This window comes from Bidens hawaiensis, unplaced genomic scaffold (genome assembly GCF_021521415.1).
Source record: "Bidens hawaiensis isolate Kalapana, Puna unplaced genomic scaffold, B.hawaiensis_p1.1 tig00001721_1, whole genome shotgun sequence".
Lineage (NCBI taxonomy): Eukaryota > Viridiplantae > Streptophyta > Magnoliopsida > Asterales > Asteraceae > Bidens > Bidens hawaiensis.
Window position 1 is genome coordinate 1,793,226 of NW_027491098.1, and position 14,595 is coordinate 1,807,820.

Here is a 14,595-nt window from a genome sequence, read left to right on the forward strand (position 1 = left end):
TGTTCAAGTGCCTAATATATATTGACCTTCACCTACACCAAAGGACAATAAGATAAACGTTTAAAATGTGTTATTATATGTTTTAGTTGATCAGTATTATAATGTTTTTAAAAGGTGCTTTATTGTAGGAAAATGATATTTTAGTTGCATTAGTTGCTAAATACATACTCGAGAACTTATATTAATAATGTCTTTGATCCATTATCATTATATGGATAATAAAGTTGTTCGTTTGCTACAAGTAAATGGACACTTTCTAATATATAGTGAGAAGAACACTACTCTGTCTTATCTATACTATATATAATACACCAAACAAGGGTAAATTAAGACATCCATTTTTAAATAATTTATAATTTTTAATGACTAATGTACATTTTATATAGCATGCAAGATAAGGACAAATTTGTCCATTACAAAATATGTCTTGAAATAGTTACAATATAGTTCCCTCAACTTTACTCAACTTTTGTAAATTTTAAGAAATAGTTACCATTTGGACCTTTATCTTTACACATACATACATTTTAATTATAATTGTAAATAACTTCCCACCAAAGATTTTCTAATGACCATAAATTTTTCATACGTTAATATTTTTTATAAAAAATGCATCATAAAAATAAGCATTTTATTGTCTTTAATTTGGGTATGGTTTTGCTATAATTTTTAAAATAAAAAAAATTAACATATTACATATGGGTATTCACAATTTGGTTTTAACGGTTTCAAAGTTATACCGTGAGCCAAACCGTTGGTTTGATTTTTTGTTATTAAGAACCGAAACTGAACCCTTGAAACTTTAAACTGAATCATTACTAATGGTTTGGTTTCACTTATTGAACTTCAATAATAAATTTACCGTCTGATCTGGTTTTATATGGTCAATTATCTATATAAACCATAAACCAAATCCTTTGCTATGGTTTGAACATTCGGAAACCGACTGACCAAAAGTGGTGATTGGTTCAAACGTTTTCAAGGATTCAAACGAACCTTGAACATTCACAATTGTTACATGATTACTATAATTTTTGTTTCCCGTCGCATCGCGCGGGCACCCGTCTAGTTCATTTCTAATTACTCACTTACTTATAAAAATTGTGGGATGTGTGTATTTCTTATATTATAAATTAACATACTTTCATTGATCACTTTCGTCGGAAGTCTGACTACCCACTTTGGCGCAATGTACAAATCATACCCGGCCCACAAAGTCGATCGCATTTTTTAACTGAGTCTTCAGTTTCAATTTCCAACCAAATTGTATGGCTATTAGTGTCAAATTGTTTATCCAAATTTTATGATCACAAAGTTAGGTTTCAATAGAAATTTTGTGTTTTCATACGCATATATTCATCAAAAATGCACAAGAAACAACAGTTTCCGACACTTTTGCAACATAAAAATTATGAAAAATACCTCATTGACTTTAGCACGAATGATAGTTTAGTCCCTTGCCTTTATACTTTGGGGGAATGATATTTTAGCCCAAATTGAAATTGAACCTAAAACAACTAACTGAAGTTAAACCAAAATAATCTCAATCTACAACAGAATGCAGGTAGACCAAATTGAAGTTGAACCAAAAACAACACATGTGTGAACAACCCTTATCATTCAAACATATCACTAAGATTAGAAAAAAAATAGCATTTCACCCTTAGAGACGACAGAGTGAACCACCCTTATCGTTGTTGAGCGGTCGCTCACCCCGTTGTTGGCCCTACCTTCCACATACCATGATCGCGAACGTTGCATAAACTTGTTGAGTCATTAACCAAATCTACAGCAAGGCTATATTGAAACACTGGCATTAGTTGTAGTGATTGTGACCATCTCGATATCTTGTCAATACAAATATTTACATTATTAGGTTATGAATTATAAAGTTTTCCTTTTATTAAGTTGATCATAATTTTTTTGTATTTTAAAGTCAAGCCATGATACGAAGCTAGTTCACTTATAAAGTCATTTGTTTCTTAGATGGGAGGTTTCGGGTTCAAATCAAAACATGGGATATATAAATTTGGAGTATTGTATAAATAAGATTATGGTAGATCAGGGCCGGCTCAACGGTTTTGGAGACCTAAAGCTTACTAAATTGTTTGGGCCTTTTTCAAAATGATTTGATATAAACCCTCCTCCTTCACCCGGGCTTGGGACCAGCAATAATAAACTAAAAAGCTTATAGTTGACGGAGTTAAATTTTTTTTTTGGTTTTATTATTATTATTATTATTATTATTATTATTATTAATTTTGTGTTTAAACAAACTTACACAAAACTTACTTTTCTTGCTTTACTTGATGCAAATTGTTTAATCAAATATTCATATTCAAGTTCTTCAAAAAAATCTTTCTCAATTGACAAAATAGCTAAACTATTTAAAGCATCTCGTTTAATTTTTTTTTGTCTTTTTGAATTACCAGATTCATACTTTCGAATGCGATTTGACATTGTTACAATGATTAATCCTAAATCAACTATCAATTAAATGAAGAATATAATACAACTACTTATTGCCTAAAACTAAAATATAGTTCAATCCACAAAACAATTAAAGCAATCAATATGAAGCGGAGTACTAAGTTACTAACCTAGACTGGTAGATTGGTATAGAGGTAAGGTACTGAAAAGACCCAAATACCCTTAAGTAACACCCGCGGGTCAACCGTGAACCTACCACAAGTCACCCGTGGGACATATAAACCATCCGCATAAGCATTTGAGGAAGAAACACCCTCGGAGAATATGCGGAAGCACCTTGGAACCCTCAGGAGTCATCCGCAAGAAGGAACTTTCTTCCACGTTAATGACTGTGAGGTATTACCTTGGGAAAAGTTGTCAACAGTCAAATACCTTCCAGAAGATCTACCAAGATGCTTTCTTGGGCAATACGTGACCTCTCAACCAATCAATAAAGAACACCTGGCAAGGCCGTTATAACCGTGCACATGACCAGTGTTGTCCATCAACCTATATCAAAAGGACGCGTGTCCAGGTGGTTATACATGCACATGCAACGTATAAACCGAACCTATCAAAAGAGGACACGTGTCCAGGTGGTTACGAGAGCATCTTCTTAAAGGCAGCTAGCCCAATCACTCTTCCCACACTCTTCGGCTATAAATACTCTCTTCGTTACCATGAGGTATTCATTCACTCCCACTGTATTCTCTCAATTTACTTAAGTGCTTATCTTCTACAGAACAGTACTTATTCTCACGCCGGAGGGTGGTTACGGGAAGACCCCCCTCTTGTCCTTCCCATAACGAGACTCACGGTGTATGTTTTGCAGGTTTCGGTCACTGGACTTTGGGAGGTTGTACTCATATCTTGGTTGTAATTATCGTATCCTACCTTGTGAACTCATTAGATCCAGGACCCGTATACGGGGATTGGATCTGTGTTTCTTCAGTTGGTAATCGATTGAACTTTGAAGAACGGCCAGCGATTGAATTGTGACCAAATACTCGAATAGAAAAGGCGATATGAAGAAGCGAGCAATCGAACTGAAGAACACCCAACGATTGCATAGAGATGAAGTAGCGAGCAGCATCGATTGAAGAACCATAATATTGAATTTGATTGGAACGATTAGATGTTGGAAAGATGCAATCCGTCTGTTCGGTTTCTGAATTGAAGAAGTCGGCCACGCTATCTCTTATTTGCTTAACCCTAGGTAAAATAATAATATCATTAATTATTTAATAAAAGACTGCGTTCAAACAAATATACATACACATAAGTAATATATAATTAATTTTTTTTTTGAAAAAATTGGGCCTAGAAAAAGTGGAGGCCTCAGGCTTGGGCTTGGGCTCCTAAAACTAACCAGCCGGCCCTATGGTAGATTTATCGTTAAAGAAAAAAAAAACCTGGCCACAAAGATTTATTAAAAATTTAAATCCATAATAATTTTTATTTTTTATAAATCGGTCATTTTATAGTAGAATTTCTCTTCCTATAACTTCTAACCAAAAATGTCATTTTACGATATATATCTCAAATCAAAGTAATCATACAACACCTTAATGTAACTGATGTACATGACTACTCATGTGTACGTCTCTTTATATTAGTTGGACAACAACTTAACTTTCAACTAATACATCAATTTTTCAAAAAGAAAATAACAACAAAACATGTAGTGTTTGAAAACTAAAACAATACACGGTTCTAAACCTTGAGCACTGGCACCACATGATCAAATATTAAAGAGTTGTGAGGTTTAGCATGACCACTACTTTTGATGCATGTCTGCCATGCAAGTGATATGCACATCTTTAAATTTGCACTAAATTTAATAAACGTGTTTTGACTACTTTCTCTTTAAACCTTTTCGTTATTTGGATGCTTTATTTCACCCTTTTTAGGCTCTAGCCTTTTCTAGAGTTTGAAGATTGTCCCGTTAATCAATTTTGGATTCTAAAAAAAGAAGAAAAAGTAAAGCTCATTAATCAATCAATAGGATAGTATTACATCTTTTTTTAATAATCTTGTTTTTGTCTTTAAATTATATATATCAGCATGCGAAGAGAGTGACAGATCTTAAGAATATGTCATAAAATCTACTCTCTTTTCATCTCACGTAAAGTAACTTTTCACATTGTTTCATTCAAAACCTTCTTCGCATACGTAAATTATGTTCCAATTTGCAATAACTAGAGTAACCATTTTATCATAACTTGAGTAATTATTTACTCATACCTAGAGTAACTATCTGTTTTGAATATGATGAAGCTTTCATATGTATTTGCAATTTGCATAACTAGCTAAAGTAATTATGTAATCGTCCATTTTAAAATTGATAAAGTTGTAAGCATGTATTTTTATAACTAACGGCCTAACATAACTATTTACATTACTAGAGTAATTATTTAGTCAAAAGTGTACCCATGTTGTCACTAGCTCCTTTCCATTAGTTTAAATTTGTGGATTTCCTTACGCATATCATAGTCATGAAGCCCATATTGTATATGTTTAGTCCACTTCCAATGATTGGTTAGAGCCTAATTGGTCTTCTTATGTTAGTATGTCACAGTTGGAATTTAAAAGCATCTCATTTAATTACTTCAGCGCTTGTTCTTTTTATAGCTAAACTGCATCAAATCCGTTTTCTACGAAGCTTGAACTCTTAACCTCAAGAAGAACAGCACGGCACTAACATCCAAATCCAATGGTTTCGTCAACAGAACCAAACCTGAAACCCCACATCCAAACAATTACCTCGACTTGATCCATACATGAGTCTATGTTTTATATATTTTTGTAAGCTCCAAGAATTACGTAAATAGCTTCATATTTGACTTTCATGAGCTTGACTTTGCAAATTTGCATTTAACTAATGGACCTTTTTTTTTCTTTAAACGACCAACAATAAATTTGTATTCAACACCAAAACACGGAATAGCAAGAAGCTAACTGACCCAATACAAAAAGGCACCACCAAATCCATCAAAACAAACATCAAAAACCAAAGATTACATTTACACATTAGCATTAAAAGAACACCATATTTCCCATGTTAATGCCAACATGTTCGATCTCGATCGCACCCACAAGTATCCCAATGCTTTAATATTTCCCACCACATTACTCAAATGAATTGGTTTTCGGTTGAACACTACTTCATTCCGAGCCATCCAAATACACCACATCGTAATAAGACAAATAGCATGAAAACTTTTTGCTTTTTTCTTCAGAAGCCTTGTAAATTTATACATCTCCAAAATATCTCGGATACTAAAAGCAAAGAAGGAAGGGACCTTGCACCACTGTGAGATTACTTGCCACCTTGCTTGTGCAAAAGAACATGACACAAAAATATGCTCCGCCGATTCCTCAATTTCCCTACAAATCGGGCAAATGATCGATGGTACCCGCCACATTACGTTTAGCTAACGAGACACGGGTCGGTAATCTCTCCATTTCAGCCCTCCAAGCAAGGATACAAACTTTTTTAGGAACCCAATTATTCCACCCGATCACGTAGTCTCCAACAGCCCCTATCTCCTTATTCATAACCTTCTTTAAACTTCTAACAGAAAATTCATTTGGCTCATCCAATAACCAAATCCATTGGTCCTCACCCACCCCAAGCCTAACATTCTGGCATACTAACAGTAGGTTTCTCAACTCCATGATTTCCAAACTAGAGGATGGTTCTCTAGACCACTCCCATGTTCCATATATCTCACCACCATACATAGTCAACCTGTCCGAAACTAGACAATTTTTTGATACCTCAAGCTGGAACAATAAAGGAAACTGAATGACCAGCGGCTCGTCACCATTCCAAGTCTCAAGCCAAAACATCGTGTTCTGTCTGTTCTGAACCTTGCATTTAAACTCTTTCCTAAGGTTGACGCCTAAACCTTCGAATTTGGCTTGAACACCAGCTATTTATTTCCAAGGGCCCGTAAACGTCATTCTCCCCGGTAAGGGTAACCACGACCTAGATGTATGATGGAAAGCCCAAACTACCCTCCTCCAAAGTCCGTGTTTTTCTACTTTGAACCTCCACCACCACTTAGCTAACATAGCCAAGTTAGCCTCCTGTAACGAACCGAAGCCCAACCCACCAAACTCAATCGGTGCAATAACCTTTTCCCATGCCACCCAATATATTTTATTATTATCATCCGATCTTCCCCAAAAAAACACTCGTCTCAGTCGTTCCAACTTCTCCAACACCCCATCCAGGGCTTTAAACAATGAAAAATAATAAGTTGGAAGCGAATTCAACATCGATTTTAACATCGTTGCCCTACCTCCAAACGATAAATTTTTCGCTTTCCATAACGAGAGCCGTTTACGAAACATATCAACCACCGGATCCCATGATTTAATTAGGTTCATGTTCCCTCTCACTTGCAATCCCAAATGACGGAACGGAAAACCTCCAGTTTTGCACCTTAATAAATTCGCCATTTCCATCCTCTCTTGTTCTTCTACTTTAGTGCCATATAACCAACTTTTAGAGAGATTAATTTTTAATCCCGAGACCATATAAAAGCACCTCAGAATTTGTCTCAGATTCAGCACATTACTTTCTTCCCACTCGCCTAAAAATACCACGTCATCAGCGTAAATGAAGTGAGTTAGTAACGGGCCATCAACCCCACATCTAAGACCATGGTACAACCCCCTGTTCCTCGCTCGTTTCATTACCCCAGTCAAAGCCTCCATAGCAATTATAAATAGAAATGGGGAGATTGGATCCCCTTGTCGAAGACCCCGGGAACACGCGAACTCATGAGTCGGTGACCCATTTACAAGGACTGATTGTCGTCCCGTCACCAAAATAGTCGAAATCCACCGCCTCCATCGATCGGGAAAATCCATTTGTTCTAAAGTTGTGTCCAAAAATTCCCAATTAAGTGAGTCGTAAGCTTTTTCAAAGTCAACCTTAAACAGCATACCCCTTCTTTCCGTCCTCCGAAGCCACGACATCACTTCATTAATGATAAGCGGACCGTCAATAATACTTCGCTTGGCCAAAAACGCTGATTGCTCCTCGGATATTAATTTCCCAATTACCTTTTTAAGTCGATTAGCAAGCACTTTAGAAATTACCTTATTTAGGCAACCAATTAAAATGATTGGCCTAAAATCCCCCAAACCCGCAGGGTCCATCACCTTTGGAATTAAATCAATAAAAGACGACATACACCCTTGACTAATAACAGCATAATTGTGAAATTCTTCAAAAACTTTTACTATATCAGATTGGAAACATGTCCAGAACCTCTTTAAGAATTTAAAATTATACCTGTCTGGACCCGGAGCACGATCCCCTTCACAATCCCACACCGCCTCTTTTATTTCCCCCGCCGAAAACGGGGCTGCCAAAGCATCTGAATCCGTCACGTCCAAAGTATTCAAATATGAGCACACCATTGTTGGCCTCGAGTTAATCGGTTTCATGAACTTACCTGAGAAAAACTCGAAGACCATATTTTTTAGAGCTGGTGGGTTCGAAATCCACTGACCATTCACCAGGAAACCATGTATTCTGTTAGAACTAAGGTTAGCATTAAGCACGGCATGGAAGTATGATGAATTCTCATCACCTTCCACTGCCCACCGCACTCGAGCTTTTTGCCTTAGATCCTACTGTTTCACCTGATCGGCGGCTGCCACCGTAGCTATACATTCTAACCTTAAATCCAACTCATTTTGAGTTAAAGGCCTGGACTCGGCCAAACCTTCCAGGACCAAGAACTTCTGTTTATACAACAAATAACTCTTCTCCTCGTCACCCTTTTTCTTTTACAACCACCATTTAATTCTTGATTTTAACCATCGCAACTTAGTTGTAAAGGCTAAATCCGCGGAACCTGTGAATCTGAACCGCCTGCATTGAAGTTCCACATAATCAACAAAACCCGGGATATCAAGCAAAGAATTGAAGAAACGAAAAGGAATATGTCCAAAGTCAATCGGCACGGAAGACAAAAGGAGCGGTTTGTGATCCGAGTATTCCTTTGCAAGAACCATTACGATTGCCAACGGCCATAAACCCATGATTTCTTTACATACCAAAATTCGATCAATTTTACTAAATTTATCCCCTCTATTAGACACATATGTGAATGACCCACCCCCCCCCCCCCCATTTGGTATTCGGTCAAATCCGCATCCTCGATGAATTTGTTAAACGCTTCCGCATTTGACCCAATGAACTCCGAGTTCAACCTTTCCGAAGCAGATCTAACCTCATTAAAGTCACCGACAACACACACAAGCCCGTTAGCACCCCCCCCCCCTCACCTGTAACAATTCTCCCCACAAAGCTCGTTTCTTATCAACATCATTTGGTGCATACACATTAATGACATTGAGATCCAATCCAGAAGCTCTTATTTTCCCACTACTGACTAGGAAACTGTTTTGGATAAAAATCACTCAAGGATAATGTATCCAAATTCGTAATTGTGAGGTCTAGTGCTATGATGATAATAATAAATATGTAAACGAAATAATGATGAACACAAGGATTTGATCACGAGGGAAAAAACCCTTGATTACGATAATCCTCCTTCGGTCAAAACTTAACAAGGTAATCTTTGGTCGAATTGCTTCGGTCAAGGATTAACGAGATAACCTTTGGTCGGATAGTATGCGATTATAGTAATCTCCGGCACAAAAAACCCTCGGACGGTGAAAACTATCACCGTCAAGTTTATTAATATGAAAAACGAGGATACAAGGTTGGAGATTATGATCAGTGATACAATAATTCTAAGTGTGTGTGGTGTTCTTAGAGAGTAGAGTGTTGCTGTGTGTATTGGGTTGTGTTTCCTAGCTGATCATAACCTCTATTTATACATAAAAAGGTAATAACTCTATGGAGCTATGAATAATAAAGGCTATTAATTAAAAATCCCTAAAAATCCTCCATTTCCTTCAATATAATCATAACTGCCATTTTGACCAAGTTCTCCATAAATCAGGCTGCGAAATAGGGGGTAGACCAAGTCTTGGAGCCGTTACACTTGATAAATATCAGCCTTCATATAAAAAACAACCGTTAATAGCACCAAATACCGAGGATCCATGATCCTGACATAGCTCTGGAACTCTTCAGAAGGATAATTGATCCAGACACGTCAATATCTTCTTGGGTGCAAGTTAGTGGATAGACTGAGTTTTCTAACCGTTATACCTGCTAAATATAAGACTACACATGAGAACAACCGTTAATAAATAATAAGTACTGTGGATCCTTGATCCTGACGGGATCTGGAACACACGCTAAGGATAACTGATCCAAAACATATGCCAGAATAACATATCCATAGTGTCAAATTTCTGTGCACTAACAAAAACGCCTATGCTTAATTACTGTGACACCCGGTAAATTCCCAATCTCTTAAACCAAGTAATCAACCTAAATATTAGGTAATTATGTTATGTGCGCCCTGCGCGAGCGCGCCATGTTAGTCAGCGCGTGCATTTGTTATGTGCGCCCTGCGCGAGCGCGCCATGTTAGTCAGCGCGTGCATTTGTTATGTGCGCCCTGCGCGAGCGCGCCATGTTAGTCAGCGCGTGCATTTGTTATGTGCGCCCTGCGCGAGCGCGCCATGTTAAGAACCTGCGTGGGCATATGTTATATGCGCCATGCGCGAGTGTATTGGTTTTATGTACCTTAACGTTATGTTGTCTAATGGGCTGACCATCCCGCATGATGCTAAGGCGGGTGCATCCTAAATCGTTTATGCGCGTGCGGAAGGGAACTAACCTCCCCGCATGGCGGGAACATTGAGAGCTAGTTTGTCTGAAGCTCCAAGATGGAATTGACTTCAACATAACTGATCACTATGTTGAAATACCAAGACCACCTGGAGAATCTACAAATGAAACTCAATGTCCCTAACTGCGAGAAGGTTACGCACCTACCCGCAGCAAAGAAATGTCCTTCACGCAGAAAGCTATGCGCACAAAGTAATACGCACAGAACACTTAGTCTATTCTCCAGACGAAAGGAAATTACTCCCGCCCAAAAGGAAACAATAGCGTGTTTCAGAGATTTTCCACTTTTTACTGTACTCTAACAAAAGTACCTGAAAAAGCACACTGTAACACGAAAAGTCAACTGTCAGCCACCCTATTCTCACCAACCCCAGACCTGCATGCCCTGACCAAATCAAATCAAAATCTTTTATCCACTACTCCACTCTTAAATAAATAATAATAATTTCCATACTTTATCATCATTACCCCTAGATATGAAAAGATTACAATCCCCTAAAGCAAGGGATTGTGTTCCCTTGAGTTTGCCTATAAATATGTAACCTAAATTATCACCCAAAACACACTCCAAAGAACTGCAAACTTGCACTAATCCTCTCCCAAGCATCCGTTGTTTTCATTTCCGATCCTGTTACTAGGTAAGCCGAGAATATAACCTTGAGATCTACTTTCCAACCCTTATATTCTCCTATTTCTTGATCTTAATATATATACTTCTTGTTATTTAATCGTATTCTAGACCTTCAATTCCGAGGCCAACACCAAGAAAACCCGAATCTCGATTTAATCCCTTAACAAGAACCACAGGTGAGTCTCACAGCCCCTATTTTCACTGTTTTCACTATTTTTAAACTGCTTTCGGGGCGAGGGACACGTACTTAAATAATGTTTTATCATGGTATACTTACAAGCTATGCAAGCGATTATGTGTTTAAATTATATTTCATGATGAACAATGCGAACGGTTATCTAAGGTTTTCGATGTATGTGCGCTAGAACTCGAGTAAGTGATCACTTTACCATTGGAACTCTAAGGGTAGGGACTGCTGGTTTGATCCACCCACTCGTAGGGGTCGCACCTCTTTGCATAGACGAGTGCCTAGTATGGTCATGGGGCAGTGCTATGGGTTTGAGCCCGCTCGTAGGGGTCGCGCCTCTTTGCATGGACGAGCGCCTTGTTTTCCGGCACAACGTCCGCGCGTAACCCGCGGGACGGAATTATTGATTAGCTCGTAGGGGCAACGCCTCTTTGCATAGACGAGCACGGTTTTTCAGAAATGTCCACGCGTAAACCGCGGGACGGCATTATATTATTTAGCTCGTAGTGGCAGCGCCACTTTGCATGGACGAGCACACTTCCAGTAATGATCGCGCGTAGCCCGCGGAACGACTTTTATCAGAAATATGTGTCAGATCTATGTTTTCATACGGATTATCAAGTATATGTTTAGACATGAAATCATAAATGTGTTTCAATATGATTTTATCAAGACTATGATGCAATGCGATTTATCAAGTTACTAAAACTTGTGAACTCACTCAGTTTATACTGATTCAAATGTTTTTACGTGTCTTTCAGGAGATAACTAGGTAGCGCATGGAGTCACACTTAGAGCACCTCACGCTGAACATCTAAAACTAGCTTTTTGGAAGATTTTAGTTCTATCCCTTCGATGCGCGTGGTTGTTCCCGCCGCGCAAGGGGATATGGCGTGGAAATCTTCAACAGTTTTTATACTTGGATGTTTTTATGTAATTTTTAAACAATGTAATGTATTTGTACTAAACTTTTCATGCGCAATGAAAATCTTTGAATGTTTGCAATGGCCCGTGCTTAATTATCAATCCCCACTCGCGCGCGCCCGGCTGTTTCCGCCGCTCAGGGCCGGGTGTGACAGATTGGTATCAGAGCACTGGTTATAGCGAACTAGGAAAAGAAGTTTTAACCTAGACTATAACCATTGGGGGAAATCGCATGAAATATTTTTCAAAGAAAATATTTTCAAAAGAAACTATACACACACTTAGGAACACGGGTCACACAGTGTCTAGTAAATAATGATAACATAATGTGCTCAGAGTACATGCGCTAAGTCTGATATATTTTCATTCTCTTTTAAAGCGAGAATGCCTCCAACTAAAGCCAAAGGAATTACCATGACACCCGAGGAACTCGCGGAAATAATCGCGCAAGCAATCGCAACACATGAGGCCAGCAAGGCCGAATCAAGTCAGGGTCGTCAGAATGAGACCCCAGAACCCGAATCAGGAGCCTTGGACAAAGGATGCTCCTACAAGACATTCATGGCCTGTAAGCCTTGGCCATTCAAGGGAACCGAAGGGGCCATTGGGCTCTACAACTGGATTGACAAGATGGAGACAGTTCTCTCCATTAGCGGATGTAGTGAGAACCAGAAGGTCCTTTACGCGACCTGCATGTTCCAAGAAGCAGCTTCGTCTTGGTGGAAGCTTCAAACGAAAACATTGGGGCGAGAAGTTGCTCTCCACAAGACCTGGGAGGAACTGAAGGAGATGATGATGAGAAAGTTCTGCTCTCGCGCAGAAATCCAGAGTCTACAACAGGAATTCTGGAACCACACCATGGTAGGAACGGATATCGACGCCTACAACAACCGGTTCAACGAACTTTGCCAGTTGGTGCCAGACATGGCAAACACGGAGGAAAAGAAGATCGAGAGGTATATTTTTGGGTTACCTCCTGTTGTTAGGGTTCCGCTCAACGCCGCAGCGCCTCCAACCTTTGATGAGGCGGTAGCGCGGGCCATCACCCTTACAAGGGATACGATCCGTGCGGGTATGTTGACTACGCGCGGAAACGAGCAGCGAACCTCTGATCCCAAGAGGAAATGGAACTATCACCACCGAGGGTCCGACTCCAAGCAGCCACCGTTCAAGAAGCAGGAAAGCGCAAGGGTTTACGCGATTCAGGCCGCGGAGCCACCACGAAAAGGATACAGCGGGCCTCGCCCATGGTGCAACAAATGCAAGTATCACCACGAGGGTGAATACGCCAGAATCGAATGCGCCAAATGTGGCAGACCAGGGCACAAGACGATGAATTGCCGTGTCAGAGAAGCTGGAGCAAGCGAAACCTGCTACGCATGCGGGAAGCCAGGGCATTTTAGTCGGGATTGCCCGCAAAAGGGGAACCAAGCTCGCGGGAGAGCTTTTGTGATCGGCGCAGGCGAAGCTAAAGAAGAGCCGAATGTGGTAACCGGTACGTTTTTGCTTAACGGACATTTTGCATCTGTCTTATTTGATACTGGCGCTGACCTAAGTTTTATATCCGCTGAGTTTAAAGACTCCCTAGGCCTAGCAACCAGTAGACTAGACACGCCTTATACTATAGAACTAGCCAATGGTAGGCAGTAGAGGTGCACAAATCGGTTTTTTTGAAAAAACCGGTTCGGTTATTAACCGGACCGGTTTTTTTTATCCAGAAAAAAACCGGTTCGGTTAATAACCGGACCGGTTATTAACCGGTTTTTATTGCTGAAAACTCAAACCGGCCAAACCGGTTTGGACCGGTTTAAAAACCGGTTAGAACCGGTTATTAAACCGGTTTTTTATAACCGGTTTTTAATAACCGGTCTAACCGGTTAACCGGTTTTTTTTTTTTTTTTTTTTTTTTTTTTTTTTTTTTTTCTTTAGGGTTTAGGGTTTAGGGTTTCGTTGTTAGCATTCTTTGCTTGGAAGATTAAAAACACATAACTTTCATTTATAGCTTTTACATTAAAAATACAAACATTAAATCGTTATCGCATATTCGTAACTCAAAAATACAAACATTAAAGAATGCTTAGACACGATTACATTAACAAGTTGATGTTTGTTACTCATTTTCTTCGCTACCCGATCCCGAGCTATTCCTTAGGTAATCGTCGTACGCGGCTTCTTCATCGGTCATTGGTTGAATGTGTCCTTGATTGACCTCGTCTTCATACAAGGCCGCCTCATAGTCTATTTCCCCCTCGAGTGAGCGTTGATGTTGTGCCCTGTCTAAAGAGTCCAAGTAATCCTTGTAGCAAATCGACATCTCTACAGCTGCTGGAGTGAGTCGAGTCCTCCTAATCGATATAACCCTGCCAGAAACAGAAAAAGCAGACTCCGAAGCTACCGTGGAAGCTTGGACCGTTAGTAAATCTTTGGCCATGGCGGCGAGGATCGGAAACTCATCCTCCTTACCTCTCCACCAAGCCAGCAAATCAAGACTTCTAAATTCATCCGGAGTCATGTGTTTCACAAAGTTGGTACCACCATACCTTCCAAGTTCACTGCTTGGGGTGTTTACCCTTTGACGTTTACCGGCGTCTTC

General features: G+C 39.3%; 1 protein-coding gene across 1 annotated transcript; it reads right to left on the minus strand.

Annotated features, from left to right (window-relative positions):
* Nucleotides 1-5,856: 5,856 nt before the first annotated feature.
* On the minus strand, nucleotides 5,857-6,321 carry LOC143596576 (uncharacterized). The gene has a single exon (XM_077075320.1). It carries the CDS (start codon nucleotides 6,319-6,321, stop codon nucleotides 5,857-5,859), a length of 465 nt encoding a protein of 154 aa, XP_076931435.1.
* Nucleotides 6,322-14,595: the final 8,274 nt, after the last annotated feature.

Bases quoted from the DNA above. Each gene is read 5' to 3' on its own strand.
- LOC143596576 (XM_077075320.1), bottom strand. From the start codon at position 6,321: ATGTTTTGGCTTGAGACTTGGAATGGTGACGAGCCGCTGGTCATTCAG.